Here is a 27976-nt window from a genome sequence, read left to right on the forward strand (position 1 = left end):
GTTTTGTGCGGTGCGCAGCGTGAGTGTTTTAGTACCGAGCGGAGAGGAGATGCACACGGCACTCGAGTGAGGTAAACTATATAAAACCCGCTTTGTTTTCACACACTCCCACAACATGGACCCGAGCAGCTTCAGATGGGTCAATGAGAGCAGGGTATTACGATAGAACCGGGAAAAGTTTTGACTTATTATTGATTTCATTGCTTTCGGCGCTAGCAGTGTTAGCTGCTGCTATTTAGATTTACCATATTTCCGCCGATTGCGCTTTTTTTAAAAGCTGCTGTTCAACTAATGGCTTTTTTCAGATTTAGATACACATGTTTATTGCTATTCCTGTTAATAAAATAGACATTTATTCACGTATGCATTGATTAAGATTTATAGCACAGTGAAAGGGAAGTGTGGAGTTTCATGGCATGTTTGGGTTTAGAATCAATCATGTGAAGAAGTTAAGGGTGTTGTAGTCTTAAAGATTATCTTATGCTTGTTTATTTGTAAAACCAAATGTTCCTGTTTTGCTGGTTTTCCTTAGAAACCTCAAAAAGATTAATTCTGCAGTCTATGCACATATGCTTAATTAATCTTTTAATTATGGTTGATAATGTCAAGTTAAAATGGCCAATTAAACTTGTGGGTTGTGTTTTGAATGTGGTGTTATAATGCAGATTGTTTAATTCTAGTTTCTTTACACATTTTCTTGGCCCAGACAGTGATAGTGCAACATGTATGTTTCCAAATTAACCCAGTCTAAAGGGTTAGTTAACCCAAAAATGAAAATTCTGTCATTTATTACTTACCCTCATGCCGTTCCACACCCGTAAGACCTTCGTTAATCTTCGGAACACAAATTAAGATATTTTAGTTAAAATCCAATGGCTCCATGAGGCCTTCATAGGGAGCAATGATATTTCCTTTTTCAAGATCCATAAAGGTACTAAAAACATTTTTTTAAATCAGTTCATGTGAGTACAGTGGTTCAATATTAATATTATAAAGTGACAAGAATATTTTTGGAGCGCCAAAACAAAAAAAAAAAAAAACACAATAACGACTTATTTACTGATGACCGATTTCAAAACAATGCTTCATGAAGCATCAGAGCACAATGAATCAGTGTATCGAATCTGCTGTTCGGAGCGCCAAAGTCACGTGATTTCAGCCGTTGGCAGTTTGACGCGTGATCCGAATCATGATTCGATACACTGATTAATTTGTCCTCCGATGCTTCATGAAGCAGTGTTTTGAAATCAGCCATCACTAAATAAGTCGTTATTTTGTTATTTTTGGCGCTCCAAAAATATTCTCATCGCTTTATAATATTAATATTGAGCCACTGTACTCGCATGAACTGATTTAAATATGTTTTTAGTACCTTTTATCTTGAGAGAGGAAATGTCATTGCTCCCTATGGAGGCCTCTTTACACGTTTTGATACCAGAAATGTGACACAATGACTGGAAAAATGGCGGTACTGATGCAATGTAATGGTAATGCTTTTTTCCTGTTCAGTTAGTGCACACCTGCAGAAACCTTCCTGTTTAACCGTGCCTAACCACAACAACTGGTGTTTGTGGATCTACTGTGCCTCTGCTTATAAAAGGCAGATGTTAACCGTTCAAAACGTGGAAAATCTGAAATATTTAATCCCAAATTACTCCATAAAATGTGTTAATCTGTCAAGGCCACTTTGTATTCACCTCCATAGTAAATTACAAATCCTGTTTATTTTTTTAAACCTAGCAGAGTGGTAATGCAAAAACTATATTATAATTTTTCTTTCTTTCTTTCTTTCTTTCTTTCTTTCTTTCTTTCTTTCTTTCTTTCTTTCTTTCTTTCTTTCTTTCTTTCTTTCTTTCTTTCTTTCTTTCTTTCTTTCTTTCTTTCTTTCTTTCTTTCTTTTTAACATAAAACCAGTGTATTTTTTTATCAGTGGAGATTCTGAGGATACAATAAATACAATGTAGCCTATTATTGAAGGTGAAGGAGTAGTATGCACCGACCAGAATCCTTAATAGAAATAGATGACTGCGACTCAGTAGCATTGCAACTTTTGATGGACTTTAGTTCTGCCTGAGAGTCTTTGTAGCCGGATGGTAGTTATAGCATTTTTCTCTATCGATGGTCATTCAAAAATATGTAAAATATCTGTTAAATATGTAAGCAAAAATGGATGGAAAGAGAAATTTTGGTGAAATGTAATAATAGATTTAATTGATTACTTGTTCATAACATGCTTCTTCATAAGCAGCAGTATTTCAATTACATCCACTTAGTTGACAACAATAGATGCAAGTGTGATGTTTGCCTTGACTTATGTAGATTGTTGGTCTATTGTGAGACTTAGGTGTTGTCTGACTTGACCTCTCTGGGACTGTGTACGTTCTTGAGGTGCCAATTAATGTTGTCATGATGTCTTTTTCTTGTGGCTGTAGAGTCATTAGTGGAATTTAGGTTGAGGTGATTGGCTCAAAACAACCTGGCAGCAGAAATAAGTACTCATTAACAAATATGGCAGAGTTTGTCCTTTGTTTAAGTGACTGGGAATGCCAATGGATAGCTTTATCCATATATTATATAGATAACCTTGGTTCTACCAGTTGATTATACTGTATTTTCTGCAAATGCTATTTTTATGTTTTTGTTATCATAATATATCATGATAATTAAAGATGCTAAAGAGGATCTTTTCATCGACTGAGAAACCAAAGACTGTTACTGAGTTTTTGAAATGAGCACATGCGTAAGAACAATTCCCCCCCCCTCCTTTCGAGGGAACGCCTTCCAAAACTCCTGCACGAGTATTGGAACACAAGTGTTTACCACCGGCATTCGCTCTGTCGTGTTAGTGGATTCATTATGTCGGACTCACCGCAGGTAACTCATAATCTGCAGTTGTTACTCCTGTCTCTGGACAAAAACATCGCATGCGGCGCCTGTGGAGTGTAGAAAGTTACTGGAGCGCGCAGCTGCGCTCGTCTCTCACAAGGAACGTCATGGCAGTGATTGACAAGCCAGAGGGCCAATCCGCGCATGTCTCTCACAGGGACCGTCACGGCAGTGATTGACAAGCCAGAGGGCCAATCGTTTATGCGATGATTGCGTAAATGATTGGCTGATGTTTTTAAGGCCCTACCTCGTGCACAGATGATGTATATTAATATTATTACTTTCAGTGCACCTAATAGTCTTTTATCAGTTAGTAAAGACAGTTTCAAGCAATATTGCAAAAATGTATAAAACAAAACATCCTCTTTAGCACCTTTAATGAATATTTATTGTAGTAGGATCATAGAGAATAAACTAATAACCATGCAAGTGGAGATGCTGGACAGTATGTGTCTGTTGCTGTCAGGCTTAACCAGAAAAGGCTGCATTTCTGCTTCTGTGATAGACTGATAGACATACCTAACCACTGATACTTTGTGGTACAACCCAGGTGTCCCATTAGATAATCTTGATACATGCTAACACAGTATTTAAGTTGAGAAATTGTCAACTGGTTGATTCTTTCTGAAAGTTGAACATCTTGCATGTATTGTTTTACTATGAACAGTCTCAAAGTCGCTTTGCAGGCCAGCATTAAACAAGAATTTGTCAAATACGGGTTGGCATTTTGTCATGTGACTTGCCCAATCTTAATCAAACAAGACTTCACATTTGGTTATATCGGCACATAAGATTGTTCACATGATCAGCTGTAGGTGCCTGTACATACAGAGCTGTTAAGCATTTAAGGGATTAAATGAACGCAAGACTTAGTGGGTGGGGTCTCGCTGGCTAGGGATACAGTCTTAAGATTTTAGGGGACTTAGCATGTGCCTGAAAATCTACCATTTATAATATCACATTAAACACTTTAAGTTTGTGTGTTCTGTGGCAGGTTTAGTGGAGTATTTTGTGCCTAAAAAGCCAGTGGTTTATTCTAGATGATTGTCTTTAGTGATTATTCCCATGTTCAAGACCAAAAAATCAGGTCACACATATTTAGGGTTTATATAACTAGTCTTGAGCATTTAGTGGCCATGTGTATTCAGTGTTAAATCTCTATTTTTATGTAGCACTAACAGTCAGGAGTAGGATTATTTCACAGTTTATTACATACCAAACTACACACACAACATGCAAAGCCTTAAGTCTCAACTTCCTTCCTAAATTTTGGAGCAAAGTGTGACGTCATGTTATAACATCATGTTAGTCATGATACATGTTAATTCTGATAAAGGGACTTTCAGAGATTAGAATAACCATGCAAAAACAACCATGATTCATAGTTTGCTCATATCTGAAGTCTTGAACTTCTGCATTAATGGCATGCATAGGCATATTGTGCCATGATGTTACCATTTAACAGCTTAACAGGATGCTTTTAAGATGCTTAACTCTCCAATAGGGCTGCCCCCTAATAGTCGACTAACCGTAAGTCGTCGAGAAGAGGCTTAGTTGACAAATTTGTATTAGTCGGTTAGCTGCAGAGGAAATAAAAAACCTCCATAGGAAGTGGCGAAATCACACAGTCTGTGACAGACAGATCATTAACGGCAGGAAATCTAAACATTCACCCATCATTCATTGACCTCAATTGTATTCGATGTTGTCGTTTGTCTCGCAAAATGTCTGGAATTACTTTGATGAAAATGATCTCACAAAATCTTACAAAATGGAAATACTTTTGATCAAATGAATTAATGAAACTGAGTTATCATCAGCACAATGAGAAATCACATGAAATCCAAACAAGAGTCGAATGAGGAAAGAGCTGTCCATCACTGCTTTCATGACTGCAGGTAAGAGCAGCTGTACCCTGATTGAGCTGAGATGATACCTTATCAGATAGCAAAATGATCTCCAGATATATACTTCCTTTAAGTTTCATTGAGAGAGATGGATTTAAGAACAGAAAACAAGAAAGTGCTGTTATAAACTTCACTTAGCACACTGTTATCTTTGTGTCTCTGCAATGTCTGTCAGCGGGGTGTTGTGGCTATATCAGTATTGGCCAATATATTTAAGCTGATAAATTATAGCCTAGCTGTAATGATCATGTGACTTACACTATTGATAAATGGCTAATTTGTAAAAACAATAGTGGATTGTAGGGCTGAAATGATTAGTCGACATTATTGACGACGTCAACAATAAAAATTGTTGACGTATTTGTTGTCTAATAGTCTTTAGATCTGATATGACCTATTTTAAGAGCCTGCAATAGCACAGTTTGACCAGTGGGGTGCTGTAGCGCAATACTGTAATGCGAACAAAGCATAAGCAGTAGAGTGTGGGAAAGTTTAACATAACTAAAAAAAAAAATGCTGCAATATGCTGGGCTGCCAACTGTCATGCATTCAGATTCATGCAATTGACACTGTTCTCACACAGTGAAAAATACATTGCAGAGCAAAGAGGACACTGAAAACATGCCAAAAGACAAGACAGAGCAGGTTACTTATGTTTTGAAACAACTGTCAAATTTAGCGCCTTAGTTCAAGCGGCACGTGAACCGATCATCTCTTCCTCTTTACTACTAGTTACAGCATGAAATAAATATGAATGAACATCAGAAGGTATTTTGAAAGATACAGTACAACTTACTGAAATGAATCATGTCTCATGTAATCGCTCAATCAGTTTTTCAACCACGTAAAGACTAGTGGTGTAAGAAAATATCTATACACGTGAATATCGCGATATTATGTTTGCCGATACTGTATCGATTCTCAAACGCTGTGTCGATATGTATTTATTTATTTACATCAAATATTCATTTTTGTGTTCGGTTTAAACCACAGACTGTATAAAACCCAACCGCTAGATGTCAGTGTTATCTCAGAACGTAAACTGATGCGCAGCCGGAGAAGCGCAAGGTGCATCAATAGCATTAGCATTAGCAAACCCAGCTCACAAGACGATAGAATTATTCCACTCCCGCGGCATACAGAGCTGAAGTGTGGACTCATTTTGGCTTCAACTATAAAGAACCCACTAAGGAGATCAACAAGAGTCAGTTGTTTGCAAAATTTGACATGTTAAAATTGAATCTGAGAGCTCACTTAACATCCCAATGCGATCCACGCTGCTGAGAGGCATTTAGATAGAATATGTAGTAACGTTATGTACTGCACGTTTTCCTCTCAGTAACAAAATAAACACACAACAAAAATGACAGCGGTGACAGCATAAAGAAAGCATCTGATCATAGCGATGTGGATATGTTTGCACCAGCTCTGTTCAGCACTTCAGTGAAAGCACGTTTATTGAAATAGCACGTATGCATTAGACTGCTTTAAAGCAAGCAGCTTTACAGTATTAAATAAAAAACAAACAGACATTCAGTCATGAAATGGACTATGCACTAGTTGTTAAATAGTTTAGAAATTAAAAACTGCTATACTGTGAACCTTTAAAACATGTACACAAAGAATCCTGCAGTCACTTTACTATATCCCCTTAGATTGCAGAAAATAGTGATTATTGATATAAATGCAATACTGTATTGATTAAATAAAAAAAAGTTTGTAAGATTTTATGCATATGGTGGTGTGTTCTTTATGACTGTTTTTTTGAAAATTGCATCCTTTTTCTAAAAAATAAAGAAATATCGCAATATATCACCTTTCCTACAGTATCGCAATATATGACGATATATTGTATCATAACCCCTGTATCGTGATATGTATCGTAACGCCAGATTCTTGGCAATACACAGCCCTAGTAAAGATGTCATTAAAACAACTTGTAAACAATGTCACATAACATTACATTTTCAAAAAAATACATATTCATATTTTTACTTATTAAAAAAGTTATATTGTTATTATTAAAACAATATAACCGCCACAGTGCAAGCACAGTCTGCTCTGTCCCAGAGACATGAGAGCACAGAGCGGATCATATCCGCGGGCCACGAGTTGGCTCAAACCACAAAAGGTATCGGACCCATTTGAATTCTGCACAGAATGCTGTATTTTAAAGTAATATACAGGAGATTAGGAGGAGAAATAGTTAGAGATTAGAAGGAAACTGAGTTTTACCAAGTTTAAAGGCTCTGGCCTAGCTGTGGTATAAACAAAATGCTATTGGCTATTTTAAAAAAGGGGCGGAGCTGTTGGATATGTTCCACCATGTCTTTCTGTTTCAGTTGAAATTACGTTAACACATTGAATAATGCTGTGCGTTCCAAGACAATTCACTGGGCCTTTAATATTATAGTAATGTACAAGCTGACTGGTTTCCCTGTATAAATTATGTTCTGTAACTGATATATATCCAAACATATCAAATTGAATCTATATTGGAATGAAATTGCAAGCTTATGAATAGAAAATTTGTGTCAGTTTCCATCCTTAATAAAAAACATACTGTAGTATGTAGTCATTGTAGCAGTTGACCTATTGGTGATTTCTGAGAGGACAGAATAGCTAAAGGAGATTGGTCTATTCAGTTGGCTCAAAGTTAATTAAATAGACGTTTTCAGAAGTGTACATTATGTTTGGTGTCATTTGATGCACGTAGAGATCAGGGATGATCAGGGTTTCTCAAAAGCATTGTGAGCTAAGTTGATCGTAGAGACCATTGGTGCAATGGTCTACTTAAGCCTATGGTGCTTTTGGGGAAACTCAGCCCTGGACTTTTTATTTTGTAAAGTTTTTTTTTTAAATGATTATTTTTATTTTATTTTGTCTTCCACAATATTGATTATCTAATTTTGGTGAATGTGTATGGGTTATTATCTAATCAAAGTTTCTGTATTGGCGCATACAATAAAGGATCCTACTTATGTTTCCCAGCAGCTCCTCTAATGCGTCTCCCCTGTTGACTTCTCAATTGACCTGACAAGCGTTAAAAATCCCTCTGATTAGTATCTAGAAACCAATTTACAGAAGTTGTTGTGCTGAATCACACAAAGGAAAGTAATTAGAACAAATTGCATGTATTTACTATTTAGTACCTCTGGTGAAATATGGAGTTTGGATAGGCTTGCTATGCATGAGAAACAGTTTGATGGGTGTTTTTTTTGTTGGACTATTTGGTTAACAAATGTAACCAGAAAGATCTCATAAGTGGTGAGATTTCCTTGAATATGGATGTATGCTTGTACTGTACAAATCGCCTTAAACTGTTTTTTTTTTTCTGCATTTGATGGCTACTTCAGGGCTGATTAACTCTCCCTCCACCCACTCCTACACACCCACCTACCAACTCTTACAAACACACACATGTCCAGTACACCCTCCCCTCCGCACTAAATCAGCACACTTGAAGAGTTCAAAACATCAGACCTCGTTCCATATTGCTGTAGAGCATTCCCTGCCCGAGTCTGACGACGTATGACTTGTTCCTCCACCCCATTGAGACAGAAAGAGGTAAGCTGTCAGATGCACCTGCAGGCAGATCTGCAGATCCTAAACTGATCTGTACGCCACGTTTTCACTCTGGATAGACTGTCAAAAGCCGATCTTAGTAGTGTGAAGATCAGAAGTTCAGCAAGGGGACAGCAACACTTGAAGGTGACTAAGATGTTTTGGACTTGGTGGTTTTGAAAGTTGCCACTGGTTTTGCTTGCAATATGTTCGACTGATCGTATCTGACTTGGTTATGTTGTTATAGTTAGCCTAACCCACTCTATAAATATTTCTAGGTTAATCCAGGTCACTCAACTGATGGTATGCTGTATTTTATTTTCTCTCTTCATGTGATCGGAGCAGTTCTGCCTGTTTTTGTGAGATGTAAACCAGTTTATGATCAAAACAAGTACGTTTATGGACTGGTTACAGTTGAAGTATTTATGGTTTGGGTGGAAAACATTTCCGGTTGTCTCCAGTATAACTTACATTTAGTCTCAACAAACTTTAACCGTAATGCTACCATGCATCAGGGTGCAGTGCCTCCACATGAACCAAATGACATGCTGTTCTGGACCTTCTGGAGAGTCTGTTTATTTTAAAGGTGTGTGTGTGTTTGGAGTCAAGAGGTCATGCTTTTCGAAGCTTTCATCCTTGACTCCACCTAGACACACAAACAGGCCTGTTTAACTAGCGCTGGACTGTCTTACTGAACTGTCTAGATTCTTCTTTTAAGACCTTTTTAGATGTCTTTGTTAGGTAGTCTACAACTCTACATCCACTGGACTCAAACTGTTCCTTGTGCAGCTATGTATTGCTGTAATTTCCCAGAATTCCTTGTGCTGGCAAACATGTGTAGTTCCCATCTGTTGTGTGGCATCTGCTCATCTCTCAAGCCTTGAGGCTTCTCCTGACATACAATTTTTGTGTGTGTGTGTTGCAGTTGAAATATGACCGATTGAGTGCGTAGATACACCAAGGACAAATCATTTATCTGGAGTTATTGGTTGATCTCACATTGCTTGGCTAAGCTTGCAGATCATAGAATTGTTCTGTGGTGGCCTGCTAAAATTCATATTGACCACAAAATGAGCTGGCATAGGCGTGAATTGGAGAGGATTATTGGCCGGATCACCACAAAGTTGTTCGCCCATTTTGTAAAAGCTGCTTTATTTGATCCTGACAAGTCCCACTTGTAACCCTGCTCAACCTCTTACAGTAAGCTAGATTGTAAACAGGAATTCACCAGTGGTGGACTCATGCGTGACTTGCGAGAGATGCTCAGTCTAGGCAGAAGCCTTGTGAGAGTCATATGATGCATCTTAAGGGCGCTCTCTCCCTCTCCCTCCGTTGCTCAGAGGCTCAGGTTAATGTATAATAACAGGACTTGGGCTAGCCCAACAGTTTATTCCAGGAATGGATTCTACAAAGGTTAATGCTTGGTACAACTTCCCATCATAGATATAGTAAAATTTAGCTTTTTAGCATCTTATTTCTTTTAAGTTTTGTTGAAGATGGTTACATAATTCTAAATTCATCACGTGGCTGCCCATGCCATTTGGAGTTCACCGATGTTTTATTTTGTACTTTGCCATTTTGGTGCCATTGTTTGGTATGGTGTTTGGTGTCATTTGAAGCACAGCACTGTGTTCAGAGTGGCTCGATCACAGTAAATGCTGCTCCATCTCTGCAAGCACTGTGAGATTGACATGCATTTATTTGAAAAAGGAACACGTGCCAAACTTGTAATGAGAAGGATTTACAAGCCTGTTTTCCAAAGAGAACATTTAATGACATGTTTTTACTCTACTCACTTTTTACTACACTCACAAATGTAACTTTGCTTTCCTTTTATTACTTAAAGCACTCTTTAAGTACTTTGATACTGCAGAAAAAGCTACTAGCCTGAATAAAGTTCAAACATTATAAACATTATTAAAGGCAAATGAACAGTCAGTAAAAAAATAAGATAAAATACACTAATTACAAACATAGCTAAATAATTTATTTGTAACTTTGTTATATTGTAAGTAGAGCCGGGTAAAAAATATAGATTTCTCGATTTTAATCGATTTTTAATTTTTACGAACCAATATCGATTCTTAAATCCCAAAAATCGATTAGTCTAGTCTGTTTTCAGTTAATGAATGAACAGAACATGTAGCGCTCCTCCCATCCAATAAATCACAATAATCTTTGTGCATTGTTACTTTTGTTATGAAGCAAAGTCTCAGATTTCAAATGACGTCCATCTTATTATGAGATTCAAAAAATAAATCCCATTTTAAACGCGACTAAACATCTGAAGGTATGTTAAAATATACAGTACAACTTACCGAAATCCGTATCATTTCTCGTGTAATAGCTCAATCAGTGTTTCAACTTTGGAAAGACCTCAATAAAACAGCTTGTAAACAATGTCACGTAACGTCACATTTACCTCAGAAAAACATATTCAGTGACCATAAACTCATTAATCAGCTAGATGAATAAGTGAACTCTAGAAAGCAGCATTCTGATAAATATAGCTATGCACTGTTACATATTCATTATAATGTTCTTCAATATTTAATGCATGTTTGAATAAATCAGTTATTACAGCCACAATTTAAATGTTTATATTTCAAAAAAAACAACAACACTTAAGACAACCGACTCGGTTAACGAGAATACTTGCCGAGACTGGTATTTTGACATAATATTGTGTGTGTGTGTCCGTTCAAGCACATGGAGATGCGAAAGAGGAATCAATTCGCTGTGTCACGCCTCTCTGTGTGTGCGGCTGTGTGCACAGATAACAGTGCGCAAGTACTGAATTGATGGTGAAACTTAGCAATTAATCCGCAAAACTTATGCATGCTGAACCGTCTGACCTGGTCCATACGGATCAAAGATAAACTACAATCTGTTTAACCCCAGCTATGTCGATTATCATTGCTTTATGAATAGACTATACTTTATTCTTATGAAAATAACAAGATCAGTAAAGCTTTGAATCGGTGTTTTGAAATTGGCCATCACTAGATATTGTTGAAAATTCATTATTTTGTTTTTTTGGCGCACAAAAAGTATTCTTATTGCTTTATAACATTAAGGTTGAACCACTGTAGTAACGTGTTTTAAATATGTTTTAGTACCTTTCTGGGCACTGAAAGTGTAAATTAACTTGTTGGCAATAGAGGCCTTGGATTTTATCAAAAATATCTTAATTTGTGTTCCGAAGATGAACTAAGGTCTTACGGGTGTAGAACGACATGAGAGTGAGTAATTAATGACAGTTTGGGTGAACTAACCCTTTAATACTGTAATCAGTTTCGTTTTCTGCACAGAGTTTTATAGCCTAAAGTGGATCTGTAATAATAACATGACAGGATATTAGAGTTAATAGTTAAAAATAAATAAGTTAAATAAGTTTAAATAAATTAAAGTAAATATGTGGTAGAATCATTTGTATTTTGACTTCACTGGAATGCTTTTGGCTAAGATCATTATAGACACAGTTGTAAGTAACAGTAATCTCACTGATGAGCAAGGGAACAGTCATCTAACTATCTGTTCAGCAGATGACTTCAGTACTCGGGTTGTGCTTAGTATGTACATCAGCTTGAGGCTTAAAGTTCCTAAGGCTGTTCTGATCCCAGCCTCTGTGTGCGAGGACACTATATAAATACACACCTCAGTAAATGGCACACTGCTCTTCTCATTCATAGCCGAGTTGAAACAAGAGCCCATGGAAACATGAGTGTTCAGTTTATCCTTCCCTGTTACCATTCAAACAGAACACAGTATGCAGAAAGCATGGCTCTGTCCAGATAGTATCTCTGCAGACAAGAACAGATGATGTCTAGAGTGTCATCTGTTGTGATACCGCATGCATTTGTTTAGAATTCAGGGCTTGAGAATATATATATCGTCTATGATGTCGTAATTGTTGATTTATGTCCCTCACTTTACAAACACAAAACAAAAACACAATCATTGAGGGCACGCATGCACTACGAATTGTAGTCTAGTAGGTTAGAATAGCGCGTGTGCATATTTAGAGTGTACGCTTTCACTGCGTAATTTAGTTATTTAGTTAGTGATTTTAGTTTTAATTTATTAAAATGCCTTTCAATGACCCAGAATTCAAGATATGGGGCAATAATGCCCCTGTATATATAAATATATGTATATAATTTAATATAGTTAACAAATATTACACAGAGTGGCGTCTTTTTCCAAATATCAGCATGATTACGAATGTTATATTGACTTTATACAGCATACATTTTAATGAACAAGAACTTAATATCAAGAGACTTACATTTTAGACAACAAATCGCCTGTTTCAGTCTATTTCACCTACAAAAATTGTTCCAAACAAAGTCCACAGAATTGTTTTGCATCTCTGAGCAACACTTCCTGAATGAATCAGCTGCTTGAATGAATCGGTTGAATCTCAATGGCTCAAACATTAATAGTGATTCGCTGCCACCTACTGGTGGGTTTAATTTCACGTTTAAAGTGTCTCTTCATTTATTTATTTTTTTAATAATTTAAAATAACAGTAGGCTATTTAACATTTTATATTTTCAGCATTTTAAAACATAATTTATGCATCTGTAACTGCTCTCGACTGATTAACTTTAATAATCTACATTTAATCTACATTTAAATAGTTAATTTTAAATGTAATTTTTAAAATACATTTTTTTTTTTTTTAAGTAAATTTTAACTCTTAAAATCTGGAAATGTGATAGTTTCCTTAACACTTCCTGTTATGATGTATGAGGATGCTATAATTGGCATATTTCAAATGAAAATCAATTCAAATGATCATTTGCAGACAGTGGAGTGGTGTTTAAGCTGTGAATTAAGTGTTCAGTTGAAGAGCCCCTCTGAATTTTACATGCCTTTTCACTTCACTTGATCACAAGTGTTTTCCAGTTGAAGAAATTCTAGTCCACTAGTATTTGTCTTATGATATCTCTGCAGCACATGACTGTGCTGATTTTTAGGATGATTTTTTTTTTTAATAATCAGCCATTTTTGGGATGTCATATAACCAACAAAGAACATATTGAGCCAGCACAATGAGGCAGGACTATCTTCATACAGGCTGTGCTCCTGGCCTATCCTATCTCCTGAAGGGTTCAGAGGTCACTCTACTCTCATGTTTATAAACACCGTGTTGTTGAGGGGAAGGATCATAATTATACTAATGCTTTGACCATCTTCACACTTCAATACAAGTTCACATGCTTTAACAGGCTGGAGCGCAGGCTGCCGTAAGTACTGCTCACAGGATATTTTGGCTTTTAATAAATCAGGTTCTTTTGTATTATATACACAAACTTTTTAGTCTGTAGGTTTTCGTCCCTTGGGTTTATTCGAATTTTTCTTTTTATTTTGGTAAGTGAAGTGCTAGCTAAAACGCTTAATACATCTGTTGCAGCCAGTTGTTTTTGCAAATATGAAAAGGCACACTGTTTTTTTTTTAGTGTAACTTTTAATCCACTGTAGCCCACCAGTGTGCTGATCTTTATGTACTTTCAACCTTGCTTTTACTTTTAACTGTTTGGCCGACTTATGATTACTTCCAATAGGGAAGTTAAGTTTGATAAATGATTATCTGACGGTTATACACTCTGCTGCATATAAATGTCTTGTGACAGTAGATGTCATATTTCCTTAACATAAAAAACCCATGAAAAGTAAAGTCATTAAAAAAAAATTGTCTGCTGCAAAAGCTGAAGCATGTTGTTGTTTTTGCATATTGTTTTTAACATGCCAGATGTCTTTTTCAGATTTCTAAAAAATGGAATATTGGCTTAATCTGGTTATAGCAATCGGGTTAATGTGTTTACGTGACGCTTATATAACCAGACTATGACAGAATTCTTAATATTGGAGTATTCCTGTGCATGTAAACAAGCTTAGATTTATTTTGTGTTTCTGTGAGATTTGCCAGTGTGCTATATTCTGCTAATAGTTTTTGTTCAAAGTAGAAGCGACAGAGAATAAATGGCAATGCATTTGCACTAAAAGTTTTTGTAAACACTTACATCCAGATCCATTTCATAAACATGTTTCTAATTTGTGGCTCTTGTATGCAGATTTAAAATTATTTTTTTTTTTATTTTTTTTTTTTACTCATGCTGAGATCTCTTGACTTGACTTGTTTTGTTTAATAGTAGATTGATCAAACTTTCCCCTCCAAGGCACACAGTAGTTGCTGTAGGGGGATCATTAAGGCTCTTCAGTGTTTTTCCAGCTGGGAATCTATCAGCCCCCTGGGAAAAAGGATAGATCTAGATACCCCCCCCATTCTTTTTCCTATAAGGCTCTCAAGAAGAAAAGCCATTTAAATTTCTTTGAATGATTGGATTTGTCACAGTACAACGATACTGGGTTGTCCTGGTACCAACATTTTAGTAGTCGGTAGTAGGGGTGTAACGATACCCTCATGTCACGATTCGATACATATCATACTGAACTCACGATACGATATTACTTCAAGTCATATGGTAAAAGGTTAACAAAAAGTTGCTAAATGCTAAATTTGGTATTACATTGAGGTGGAAATGAATAGGCTTGGACTTGGTGCTGGCAAACCAATACACAGGACAATGGTGATGCCAGAATAAAAATATTCATGATTCTAACATTGAAAATACAGAAAAATATGAATATGCTGGCACTTTGTCATTGACTAGATATATTTAAAATAATGTAGGCCACTTTTTACTGGTAACATAAGACATTTGGCATAATCAGGACCCACAGATATTCCCCCATTGCATTATTATACATTATTATATTCAACATTATAGTAGTACAATGTAGAACTGACATTAAAACTCTGTAAACTTTTATTTTTTCTCACACAGTAATTTTCAAATGGAGCGGCATTTAATAGACAGAGCCGTAGATCACTGATAAGCCACGCAATATCGCGTTCGTTATCGAAGGCGATTCATCTGCGATATGAACGTGATATTGCGTGGCTTATCAGTGATCTACGGCTCTGTCTATTAAATGCCGCTCCATTTGAAAGCAGGTGATGGCAATTTAGCGGTAATCAGGGAACCGGCTTTACTGACGAAATGCACATGACAATCGCATGCGATATATCGCCCAGTCCTAGTTGCACCCCTAGTCGGCAGTAATCCGAATTTCAGTTTCAATTTCATCAAATTTCAGTTTCTGTGTTTTATTGCACTTACACTCTAAGACTTAATGCACAGATCTACTTTGACATCTGATTTTTTATTTATTTATTTTTTTATTTTTTTATGGTCCTATTCATTGTCAAACATAACAATCTTTGATTCAATCCCACATATTATGTTTGTCACTCACCAAACTTTGCAGTGTGTACTTAGCAGCATGAAAAATAAAACTTTCATTTGAATTATGAATGGTTATATACTGAAAACGAGCAAAGATCACTGAAGATGATATCACTTCAGTTCAGTGTTTGAAAGCAGCGCAGGTACCAGACTGACCGGATACTCTGGAGTCAGGACTACCAAGACTAGTACCGTTATGTTAAGTATCGACTTAATACTGAAGTACCAGCACTTTTGAAAAACCCTAAATCCAGATAAGGCATTTATGGAGGTTATGTGCAATAACTTTCCATATTCTTTAAAGCAGGTCGAATTCGGCTCGGGTGGTAATATGGTATACTGCGGGATCTAAAAAATAGCAACGGTATCAGTTTCAATACCGCCATACCATCATAAAAAAAAAAATGCACTTATATAGGAGACAAGGATTAAATATTAAATATAATTTATTTAATGCCTATAAATATGCGTGGTTGTCATCACGTGACCGCGTGGAGGAGAAAGATAGAGAGGGGGAAAGATGGCGAGTTAATGGCGAAAGATGGCGATAATAGGGGCCTTTGGGAAAACAACAAAGTACAAAAGGGACAGTGTCCGTTGGAAAACAATCTGCTGAGAATGAAACTGGATGTTTCTGAATGGTTAGTGGATAAATTTAGGTAGTAATATTGATTAGTGTAAATAATGTTGCAGTAGCTGTTTGCGATCCAGGCGTTTCTAGTGAAAAATCTTGACTAGATTTGATGCCACTTGCCATTCGTTCCTATTCACACTGTTTATTTTTATTTATTTAATTGATTCAGGTATTTTTATTTGGTTTTCGTTAAAAACAATATTGGAAAGAAGACTGGAAAGAATTAGTATTTATTTAGACCTATTGCTTTGCAATAATTTTATAATATGGATGTTTGTTAATTCAACTCTGGTTGACTGTTGTGGGTCTATTTGCACTTTTTTTATAAGCTGCTCTTTGCTATTAAAAGTTGTTCTGGCAGTGTGATTTAATTTAATTGATTTGTGTGCGCAAACTGTTTATGTTAATTTAATTCTGTTTGACTGTTGTATTTGCACTTTTTTTATAAACTGATATTTGTTGCTAATAAAAGTTGTTAATATTGTTGTGCATGTTATTTTGTTGTTGTTTCAGTATTAGTGTTTGGTATTCAGTTTCTGAACGGTTTAGGCACAAGCCAACAGTTTGGTGACGTCATAATTTTTTAATTATTCACGGTAATACCGTATACCGAGGTAAAATAGGGAGGAGGTTTGACGGTATCAAAATTTGGATACCGCCCAAGCCTAGGTCGAATCACTTCTGGTTCAGGTTATTTTTACGTCACGTTAAATATAATGCTGTTTAACTCAAGATGCCTATGAAGGAGTTATCCAAGATGAGCATACCTGACGTCCATAACATATGCTTTTTTTTTTTTGCTTTTTTTTCCCCCTCTTATTCACGTTTTATTTGATTTTAATATCCAAATGTTAGTGAGAACTAATTAGGAAAGCTGATTACCTTAAATGTCCATAGCTATCATTAGTTCGTACTGCTGTTAACACTTTCTCTGACAAGCAGATTGCAATAACACCAATTTTCCTGTCTGTTAATGTGACGTTCGGCATAAAGCCTATTGCGTTTTGTAGAACAACTTTGGTGTATTTCTGGTGTACTGAGTTGTTGGATTTCTATTTCTTCACAGAAGTTTCTAAGAGAGGAGATAATGAGAGTTCACACACATACCAGATTCTGCTTTCTCTGCGTGCTGACCCTGTTGTACCATCAGTGCAGTCACTGCCATGAAGGAGGGTCCCACCATCACCACGGGCACAACCACGCTGACCATGACCATGACCATGACCATGTCCACAATGACCTTCAGATTTCAGAATTGTCCTGCGATAGTTTATCGAACCGGTTAGTACACGGCAGCCACGGCGAACCTGCAGAGAATGAGCAACGTTACTACATTCACCAGTTGTTCTGTCGGTATGGCCAGAAGGATCGTCTGGATTTTAAAGGCTTCCAGAGTTTGCTGTTGAGTTTAGGGCTGGGCGAGGTGCGGGTGGTTGGGCTGGAGCATGAGGATCTTGGCCACGATCATGTGGCACACTTGGATATTCTAGAGGTTCAGGAAGGACGGCATTCGCATTCGGCCGGCCATCCGCACCCTCACCAGAAGACCCACATCTCCCACAAGAACCACCACGAGAATGAAGAACACGGCCCTGCCGAGGAGCTACCATGCAGCAAAACACTTGGCACCAGACCCGAGAGCACTACTCACAGTGGATCTGAGAAACATGTTCATGAGAAAGACAGTGATCATGAACACATCCACAGACATGTCACTGACAGTCCTCAAACTCAAGATCATGATGATGACCACACACATTCACACATGCACAGTCAAAAACAAGACAGTGGTGTGCCACAACAACTGGAACATGATCATGACCATCACAATCATGACCAAAAGAGTAGTGAACATACACAAGAAAATAATGATCTCAGTGACCAAAGCCACCATCATCATGACCACCATCACCACAAGCACCCCCATCCTCATCTCCATGGTCTAGACAGCGTGGAGCACACCTCAGCAATGCCTCAGCTCACACCCAGAATCCAGCCTTCTGCTCCAACTGAGCTACCCACCACACAAACCAGAAGAAACAGGAGACCGCCTAAAGTCAGAGCCTCTCGAGGCCGCAACAAGACCAGCATCACTGTTACTCAGGCCGTCGAGCTGGAGACCATCGGAGCTGACCATGAGCTCAGTGCCCAGGACCACAGTCCTATTCAGCCGCAGAGGGACAGGAGAGAGGTGCCAGGAGAAGATCTGTCTGTGAAATCACATGCACATGGTGTTTTTCACCAACACGAGGAGGTACATTTCAGTGTCTGTCTTATAATATGGTTGTTAAATGGTTAGATCACCCAAAAATGAAAATAATGTAATTTATTACTCGCCCTACACCTGTCAAGTCAAGTCACCTTTATTTATATAGTGTTTTTTACAATGTAGATTGTGTCAAAGCAGCTTTACAATGATAACTGGTACATTATTTTGGCTGTACAGCAGCTCTTAAAGAATAGTGTCAATGCAGGCAGATCAAAGCACTATTGAATATCAAATGTCAAGTGTCCCCAACTAAGCAAGCCAAAGGCGACAGCGGCAAGGAACAAACCCGTAAAACCATCGTTCATCTTCATAACACAAATTAAGATATTTTTGATCAAATCTGATGGCTCAGTGAGGCCTCTATTGCCAGCAATGTCACTGAGCCTCTCAAGATCCAGAAAGGTACTAAAGACATATTTAAAACAGTTCATGTGAGTACAGTGGTTCAACCTTAATATTATAAAGTGACGAGTATAGTTTTTGTGTGCCAAAAAAACAAAATAATGTCTTTTCAACAACATCTAATGATGGGTGATTTCAAAACACTACTTCATGAAGCTTCAAAGCTTTACAAATCAGTGGTTCGGAGTGCCAAAGTCACATGATTTCAGCAAACAAGGCTTCGTTTACATGATCCAAACCACTGATTCAAAACAAAAGATTCGTAAAGTCGTTATTTATTTATTTTTTGGCAGGAAAAAAAAGTATTCTTGTCACTTTATAATATCAAGGTAGAACCACTGTACTTGCATGAATTGTTTTAAATATGTCTTTAGTACCTTTCTGGATCTTGAGAAGTTCAGTGACATTGCTGGCAATAGAGGCCTCACTGAGCCAGCGAATTTCATCAGAAATAACTTAATTTGTCTTCAGAAGATGAATGAAGGTCTTATGGGTGTAGAACATCATGAGGGTGAGTAATAAATGACATTATTTTCATTTTTGAGTGACTAAAATTTTAATAAATGATAGTGTTCTTCAGATATGCCTCAAATGTCATTTGAAATGGTTTCTCCTAGTTGGTCTAATCAGGGATTGGTCAAGATGGAGAGTTTATATTAAAAAAAAAAAGTAAGCTTTTAGCATCATCAAAGCACTTCCTTCATAACAAAAATTACAGTTGCAGAATATGGTTCCTTTCAGACTTCACTTTCTTCAAGCAAGGCATTAAGTTAAAATGCATAATTCAGTGTTTTTGGACTGTGACAGATTTGTGGAATTAACAGTGGTGGACAGTAATAAAGTATTTTTATGTTTAACATTAAAATAATGCAAATGAATGCCCATGCTCTTTCCCCACTGCTGTAGCATTTTGTTTTAACACACATTTAGTTTTGTTTCATTGTTAAATACTATATGGTATATTGTTATTTTCACTTGTTTGCACACTTTAAATATCGGTAGCTTAAATTGATATTTTAGAATATTGAAGTATGTTTTGATAGTGTGGGTTTTGTACCTAATTTTGCATATACTAATATTAGTACTAATTGCAGGTACTAATATTAGATATATTTGATCTGTGATTTATATTCTTTGTATATGTTGAGAAATGAGTCGTGTATGAATACAAAGTAAAAATCTCTGTCTCTCTCTGTCAGTGTCTGAATTTAACAGAGCTGCTACACCAGTATGGATTGAGCTCAGATTCTCTCATATCTCCAGTGCAGTTCACCTATTTATGTCCAGCATTACTCTACCAGATAGACAGACGCTTCTGCATCCTTCATTATCACCATGTTGAGTCTGAGGCACAAGATGCAACATCTTCAGGTATTAGTGATCCTGTAATAGTATGATTCATTATTGACAAAGTATATTCACTCATCTACAGTTCTCTATACTGGTCTAGTTCACTAGCTAATAGAGTGAACAGTATTAGTAAATGGTTTAAGTTTAACAACCAGTTGAGAAACACTGCTAAACCATATTATGTTTTCATTGGACATGTCTATTTTTGCTAAAGTTATCTAATGCCGATTTCAGACTACACAAACCCAATTTTGGCAGGATCAATTTGACAATAGGGTGTTGTGGTAATACGTAAACCACAATGGGCGTCGGGAAGCAAGAATTGATCGCTTCATCTCGTATAGTGTGTCATAATGTATCGCTTCACAACGTCACAACAGAAAGACTAGCATGATTAATTTTTTTCCGGTCCTCCACAATGGGTTCCAGAGAGGCGATTGTATTAGTGCTGCTAGGTTGAATTATCCAAGGAGCGGAAAGGTTCATGGAGCATGGTCAACAATACTCCTACCTATATGATGTTTCCTCGAGGGACTACCATGACAGAGTGAAAAAAGATAAATGCTGACGAAAGATAGTGGAGGCACTTCAGCAACCTGGTGAATACTGGAATTGGCATTAGGCTTGTACAACCATTGTTAACGCTCTTGTTTCCGGACGTCAGTCACTAGTTCCTCCTTTTACACGTCGGAAAAGACTGCTAGCAATGATTGGTCAAGAAGCAACATGTAGTCCGACATGTTTCTTGTCCACGACACAAATTAAGGAGTCAAAAACGCATAATCTGACACAGTGACTATCGTAACAGACAAAAATAGTGTGTAGTCTGAACCCGGCATTAAATCTGTGCATCCAGTGATCCCATTCTTACCCACTGCTGCTGATTGTTTCTGCAGTGTTGGTCTGGACGTGGGGCTTTGTGTCGATCACCATCATCAGTTTGCTGTCTCTGCTGGGTGTTGTTCTGGTGCCCATCCTCAACCAGTCCTGCTTCAAGTTTCTCTTGACCTTCCTAGTGGCACTGGCAGTGGGAACCCTCAGTGGTGACGCCTTGCTGCATCTACTCCCGCACGTAAGCTCTTTTTTTGTGACAAACAAAGAGTCAACCATTGCAAAGGTCCAAACAGTCAAACTTTTCAATTGGTGCCCTATATTTTGCAGTCTCAAGGAGGCCATAATCACAGTCATGAAGGACACACAGAGGAAGAACCTGTAGAGGATTTTCTGACAAAGTTTGACGGAGTTTGGAAAGGACTGACTGCACTAGCAGGAATCTACCTCCTCTTCATCATTGAACATTGCATTGGCATGTTCAAACACTACAGCGACCAAAGGGTGAGACGCCACAATACCTTAAAGTTTAAAGACTGAAAATAAAATCTTGAAAAAAGGGAAAGAAAACCAGTCACACATAGTTGTTTGAGAATGACAGAGCTGAGGCAGACTAAAATAAAATCCATAATTGCTGCACATAGTGGGGCTTTTAGTGCACAGAAAACCTTCTCAGAACCTAGTGCTCATAAATACTTGTCTCTTCATGCGTTCCACAGGGAAACCTCTGCCAGAGAAAGAAAAAAGGAGAGCAGGCAGAGATCGGGAGAAAATTGTCAGACCACAAACTCAACAGGCGTTCAGATGCTGAGTGGCTCCATCTGAAGCCTCTAACAGAGGGTGGGTTCATTTCTTCATCAAATCCCAACACGATTTGTTTGGCTTTTAAGTAAAGTTGTGTGTGCTGGTATCCTGAAGATCCTTCCGAGTCTCTTCCTACATACTGATCTTTTGTAAGGATATTATAAGAATGAACTCAAGCTGTGTAACACACCAAGCTTGGTGCAGTAATATTCAGAAGTAACTCACATTTGAGTCAGCACAAGCTCCAGGCTGAGAGCTGAGTATGTTGAGTCCTTGTCAAGACCGAGACCAGAAAAAGGATGAGTTAGAGTTTGAACAATTCAGACAGTGGAAATATGCTGTCCTTTGGATTGAATAACATCAGGTTTTGCATCAGTGTTATCATCCTCTGGTCCAGAGACATTATAGAACTGAGTGGACCATATGCGTGAGTCAGCACAGACCACAAAAGTAACCCCTTCCTTTTTTTTCATGCAGGAGAAAGTACTACGTGTGAAGCTGGACACAATGACACTCAGATGACTGAGTTGCAGCCTCTGGATTCACCCAGCAAGATGCCGCTAGCCATCTCTGATTCAGATCACCCCTATAAGGGGGCTGTAAAAACAGAAGAGGACAGTGGGCCAAAAGCCAAGTCAAAAAAGCATGGACATGGACACGGCCATGGTCACTCCCACCATGGGCACTGTCACTCTGACCAGGAAATGAAAGATGCAGGGATTGCCAGCATAGCATGGATGGTCATTATGGGAGATGGCATGCATAACTTTAGTGATGGACTCGCTATAGGTCAGTTTGTGTACATTGAAACTAGTAGCAGATTAATTTGTCTTTAATCAAAAGGGTTTCTGTATCTGAGGAACTGTTTGTCATTTACAGGTGCTGCTTTCAGTGCTAATATTACGGGTGGCATTAGTACTTCAGTAGCTGTGTTCTGTCACGAACTGCCCCACGAACTAGGTAAGTGGCTTAACCAGCTGCAGTATGTCAAGAGACAAAATATAAGAATAGTAGATCCATTTTCATACATTTGACCTCTAGATGTGCAGTAAAATTATTATAGCAGCTGTCCACATTAAATATTAAGTCTGTTTGTTATGAGCTTGTGCTGCAGTTCTGTCTTCTGCTATTTAAAATGATCAATCATTAAAGTTGGATTCTGCATTTTGAAAGTGATTCCAACAATATTGTTCCTCTGTGTTGTTAATGTTATAGCTGGGGTCTGGATTTACCCATTCTAATAAAATTAGAATGATTTTTGAAATTTTATAGTTATCATTAGTTATTGTAACGGGCCATAACCCTGAAAAAAGATAACATGTCAATGAGAGTTAGCTTTAGGGTGATGCAGCGATCCTGGTGCAAGCCTCGAGCCAATGAAGTGTCCTTTATCCATTATCACTTGACACAAACTCAGGAACATCAAGGCAAAGAGCTCCAGCTATTTTTCTGTGCTCTCTTTTTCATGTTTGAATGAATCAAAAACAAAACAACACTGCAGCACATATGGCTTTTAAAAGACGGCAAAGCTTTTATGAAGTCTAGAGGTAGTTGTCTAGAGGGCCACTCTTTTTAAAATGCTCCTTTTTTGTTTAAATTAACCAGACATTAAAATACAACAGAAGTATGCCTTTGATGTAACAATGATGTTTCATATTTGATGTTATTTATATTTGTCTGTCTGCCATCCAGTGGAGGTGACGGGACTCTAATAACGTTTGGAGCAGCTTTTTTTTTTTTTTTTTTTTTTTCTGAGGGGCCTTTTACACAACACAATTTTCAAATAAAAACGGAAATCTTTGTTTTGGTCGTTTATTTACACAACAACAGTGTTTTGGTGGCCTGAAAATGCAAACCTTTAAAAACGTACATGCATTTCAAAGTGCATGTTTTTGAAAACGATACGTTTCTGTGTAAACTACAAAAATGCGAATCTGTGAAAACTATGACGCATGCACATGGGTATTAAGTGTTTAGCAATAGGCATGCTCATTTGGCGTGAGTGCTCTGTAAAAGAATGCGCATATGCGCATGTGTTTAGTCTTTCTTTACAAAGTGGCATCGCCAACTACTTGTCTGGCATGCATAACACAGCGTTTTTAGTAATGTTTGCAGATCCGTGTGAACTGGGATAGTTTTGATATCATTGTCATTGTTTTTAAGTACAATGTTGTCGTGTAAATGTACCCTGAGAGTCTAGACTCCCCATGTTGTGGCTTGAGAAACGGCTATAATAAAGGGACTCTTACCCTGCAGTGCTGTTAATTGCCTTTGATGACTGATTTAATTAGTCCAGGTGACACAGACCAAAAGTCCAGAGTGTAGTCTAGAGAAGACCAATAGATAAAAAGGCTCCTCACATATATTAGGAAAGGAGTGGCAGCTTAGAATTGCTAAAACACAAGGAAAGACCTCTTTTGATTTTTCTGACAGATTAAGGACAGCCCGTTCTCACTGCAGTTATTGTCAGGTTTAGCATGGGTTAACTATACCCACACTACTAAACTGTTGTTTATTGTACATTAATAGTGCACATTTGTGTTTGCCTTCAGGTGACTTTGCTGTTTTATTGAAAGCTGGGATGTCAGTGAAGCAAGCTATTGTGTACAACGTCCTCTCTGCCTTGATGGCTTATGCTGGAATGGTGATAGGCACGGCCGTGGGACAGTACACGCACAACGTCACCAGCTGGATCTTTGCTGTTACTGCTGGCATGTTTCTTTATGTGGCATTAGTGGATATGGTAAGAGAACCAAAATGATTAACTTCGCACCGGGCCTCTTAGCTGCATGAAAAACAAAATAGTCATTCATGTGAGCAACGTGACAATATTACAGCACTCCCATTATAATCACTGAAGTGGTCACTCAATGCATGTTCACTATGTTTGATCCTTGTAGTTCAGAGCAAGCTTACTAGCTATGCTTCCATCCACCTATTTTTAAGTGCATTTTGAGATATCGTGTAAAAAATGAATTACATTACTCCAGTCTTCAGTGTCACAAGATCCTTCAGAAATCATTCTAATGTGTTGATTTGCTGCTCAAGGTTATTTATTATTATCAATGTTGAAAACAGTTCATTATTTTCTTTAGGGTTCTTTGATGAATATAAAGTTTAAATAACAGCATTTGAAGTGAAATTCTTTCAACAATGTAAAAGTCTTTACTGTCACTTTGTTACCAAGTATTTCAGCCTACCACCAAATCGTCCACAAACCGATTTAATGCATCAACAAAAAAATAAATTTTGAATGGTTGTTACGTTTACATTGAAAGCTGCTTGGAAGTGAGCAGCTCAACATCTAGCAAATATAAAATAATGTGTCACACCTAACACAACTCACAATTAGTTATATAACCATAATAGTAACATGTGTAACTTCTTGTATCAGTTTTTGTCTGTTAAAAAAAATGCTTTTTTTTTCTGTAAATGTAATTGTTCTGAGTTATCGGTGTTAGAATGTTATTAAGTATTAAATTCCACTTCTTCATCTTCAGTTGCCAGAGATGCTTCACGGTGACAGCGAGGAGCACAAACGCTGTGAGATGGGTCACTTCGTCCTGCAGAACTTTGGCATGCTCACGGGATTCGGCATCATGCTGCTGATCGCCATCTTCGAGGATCACATTGTGATTGATTTTGGCTTCTAGCTGGAGACTGTGATGGGGGGGGTGTCATTCAGCTACATTCACACACGTGCTTTGCCCTAAAGTGGCTTTGTGGTACAGTCTTGCAAGCATGTCTCAGAAGACAGCATCAGTAGCTTACAGTGGACATGGACATGCAAAAAAAACATGTTTACATTTCATCTTCTCATCTCCTCCTCTCTAGGCCACTCAAAACGGTTACTTGTTATCTTCAAGCTCTTTTGTAGATCTAGCTTCCGGTTTCGTTCTATTCTATTTTTTGTTTGTTTTTTTGAGTATGTATGTCCAGTCAGACATCCACAGCACACAAGAAGCACTCCCCAGTATTTGGGTTATCCCTTTAATATTGTAGTGTTTTTGTTTTGTTTTTTTTCTTAGGACTGTGTCCTAGAGAGAAGCAGCTCTTCATAAGTCACCCATTCAGTGTCATGTTTAGCTCCTTCATTCATTTGTATTGTAACACTTAGTCCATTCATTCGTAACTGGCGTGTTGTGCTGTGTATGTCTAGTGCGTCACATCATTGCTGTGTCAGGCACTAAAATGGTGCAACAGAGCCCAACTGGCATCAACTCTGCAGATTTTTTTTTTATTATTATTATTATTTATTGAGAACTACTGGTATTGTGTGCCAGGATCATGGGAAACACACATGATGTTCTTTAAAGCGCTCTTTTCTTTACTGGTTTACACTTTGCTGTCAACATTGACTACTTGTTTGTTTCTTACACTATATTTACTGTTTATAGTGATGGGAGTGTCCTCAGTCTTAGAATTTAATTTGTTTAATTTTTTTTTTTTTTTTTTTTATTATTATTTTCTGTTTTTATTGGCTAAGATTGTACTAGTGTTTTGGCCAACTTTGAGTATTTGAAGAAAAAGGTATGCAATAGTGTTATAAATAACCTCTGACGCAGTGCTGCCGAAAGACCGATCGCATTCATAAGGTCAGATGAATAGTGACTGAACAAGTCCAGTATTAAAGCTAATGCTAAAGCACTGTGATTTTTAAATGAAGAACAACTAGCTAAGCATATCTGTACATCAAGGTATACATTATTTTTCTTTGGGGAGTCTATGTGTTCATCAAAGTTATCATGTTCTAGACTACTTTCTGAATAGAAATACAAGTTGATTTTCATATCCAAGTGTCGTAAATAATGATCTTGTTGTTCATGAAATAATTATGTTCCCCAAAGGAGATTTGCTACTGAAGACTCATTTATGTTGGCATTTTGAAACGCCTTTGTTACTTTTTTATTTTAATTATAGGACGTGTTTGGTATTACTGGATAGTTTGTGTGAAAGAAAAAAAAAAAAATTGTGAGAAATCAGCACCTTTTATTCATCGACCATCTAAAAACGTACTTTGCATACAAAGTTTGGGAGAATCATTCCTTTTTTTTTAATGTAAAAATTAAAAAAGGCTTTTTTTTTTTTTTTTGACAATCTTAAACGCATTGTTGACACCCTTCCATTAATGAATTAATGCACACGTTTCAATTATTGGCCTTATGTGCACCTGTATGAAAGTCCGACTACAATCAAATCTATAGAACATCTGTTAATCTGCCCCCCTGTTGATGTAATTCTTGTTTAATGAGTGTGCAACATTTTGATTGTGCCAAATATGGGCTGTTTCTGAATTTGCGCACAAGCGCTGCCTGTACCCACAGTCGCCTCTACACATTCCACTTGCTGTGTTTGCTGCTTGAATCCTCTATCGTCATGAGTTGGTGGGGCATGTTATGTGATTCATGCTTAACCTGTCACCATGTGACATCCATTTATTTGTTCTTGTGGGTGAGCATCATTATTAATTGCATTGGATGGAAACATGCATGAAGGAAACTGTCTACTTGTGTTTCATTTCTGTTATAAAATGGAGAGATGAGAACATGTACTGTTGATTTTCCTCTTTCCCTGAAGTACTTCATTTTTACAGCTTGAATGTAAAGCCAATGAGTTTGGGGTCATGTGAGCAAACCTAATCAGTCTTCAGAGATTAGGTCTAAATCCTGTGTATGTGTCTGTAAAATGAATTTGTCCATTTTGTTAAACTGTAACATTTGAGCAAAAGCTGTAAAGCTCAACTGAAACATCTTGATTACGTGGTGCAAAGAAATAAACTTGATGATAAAAAAATGACGCACACCAATTTTCTTCATGCTTTACATTGTATTCCAACAAAGGACCATCCAGATATTTACTTACATTTTAGTTTTGTCAATTTTGGCAGGATTTTTTTTTTTTTGTAAAAATTCACAGCTTGGATGTTAAAGCGTTTTCAATACATTTGCCATTCTTGCTGATTGTATGCATTTCTTTGTCAGAAGTGGAAAATAAAGTTTGCATAGCCTACTTT

At 37.3% G+C, this 27976-nt stretch overlaps 1 protein-coding gene across 4 annotated transcripts; it reads left to right on the plus strand.

The window, feature by feature from the left end:
* Nucleotides 1-27875, plus strand: slc39a10 (solute carrier family 39 member 10). 4 transcript variants are annotated; one of them, XM_067408993.1, is made up of 10 exons: nucleotides 1-71; nucleotides 17374-18561; nucleotides 20178-20349; nucleotides 21225-21400; nucleotides 21490-21663; nucleotides 21879-21999; nucleotides 22441-22752; nucleotides 22843-22923; nucleotides 24516-24706; nucleotides 25464-27874. In XM_067408993.1, exons 2-10 carry the CDS (start codon nucleotides 17395-17397, stop codon nucleotides 25614-25616), a joined length of 2547 nt encoding a protein of 848 aa, XP_067265094.1. In that variant the 5' UTR covers nucleotides 1-71; nucleotides 17374-17394; the 3' UTR covers nucleotides 25617-27874. The 4 variants fall into 4 exon arrangements, with proteins under 4 accessions (XP_067265094.1, XP_067265096.1, XP_067265095.1 ...); XM_067408995.1 differs by lacking the exon at nucleotides 1-71 and adding an exon at nucleotides 4320-4784 and having other exon boundaries at nucleotides 25464-27875; XM_067408994.1 differs by lacking the exon at nucleotides 1-71 and adding an exon at nucleotides 13496-13609 and having other exon boundaries at nucleotides 25464-27875.
* The last annotated feature ends 101 nt before the right edge of the window (nucleotides 27876-27976 follow it).

This window comes from Chanodichthys erythropterus, chromosome 14 (assembly GCF_024489055.1).
Source record: "Chanodichthys erythropterus isolate Z2021 chromosome 14, ASM2448905v1, whole genome shotgun sequence".
NCBI lineage: Eukaryota > Metazoa > Chordata > Actinopteri > Cypriniformes > Xenocyprididae > Chanodichthys > Chanodichthys erythropterus.

Bases quoted from the DNA above. Each gene is read 5' to 3' on its own strand.
- slc39a10 (XM_067408993.1), top strand. From the start codon at position 17,395: ATGAGAGTTCACACACATACCAGATTCTGCTTTCTCTGCGTGCTGACC. The intron at 20,350-21,224 runs GTATTAGTGATC...TTGTTTCTGCAG, and splicing joins ACAAGATGCAACATCTTCAG to TGTTGGTCTGGACGTGGGGC. The intron at 21,401-21,489 runs GTAAGCTCTTTT...TATATTTTGCAG, and splicing joins TGCTGCATCTACTCCCGCAC to TCTCAAGGAGGCCATAATCA.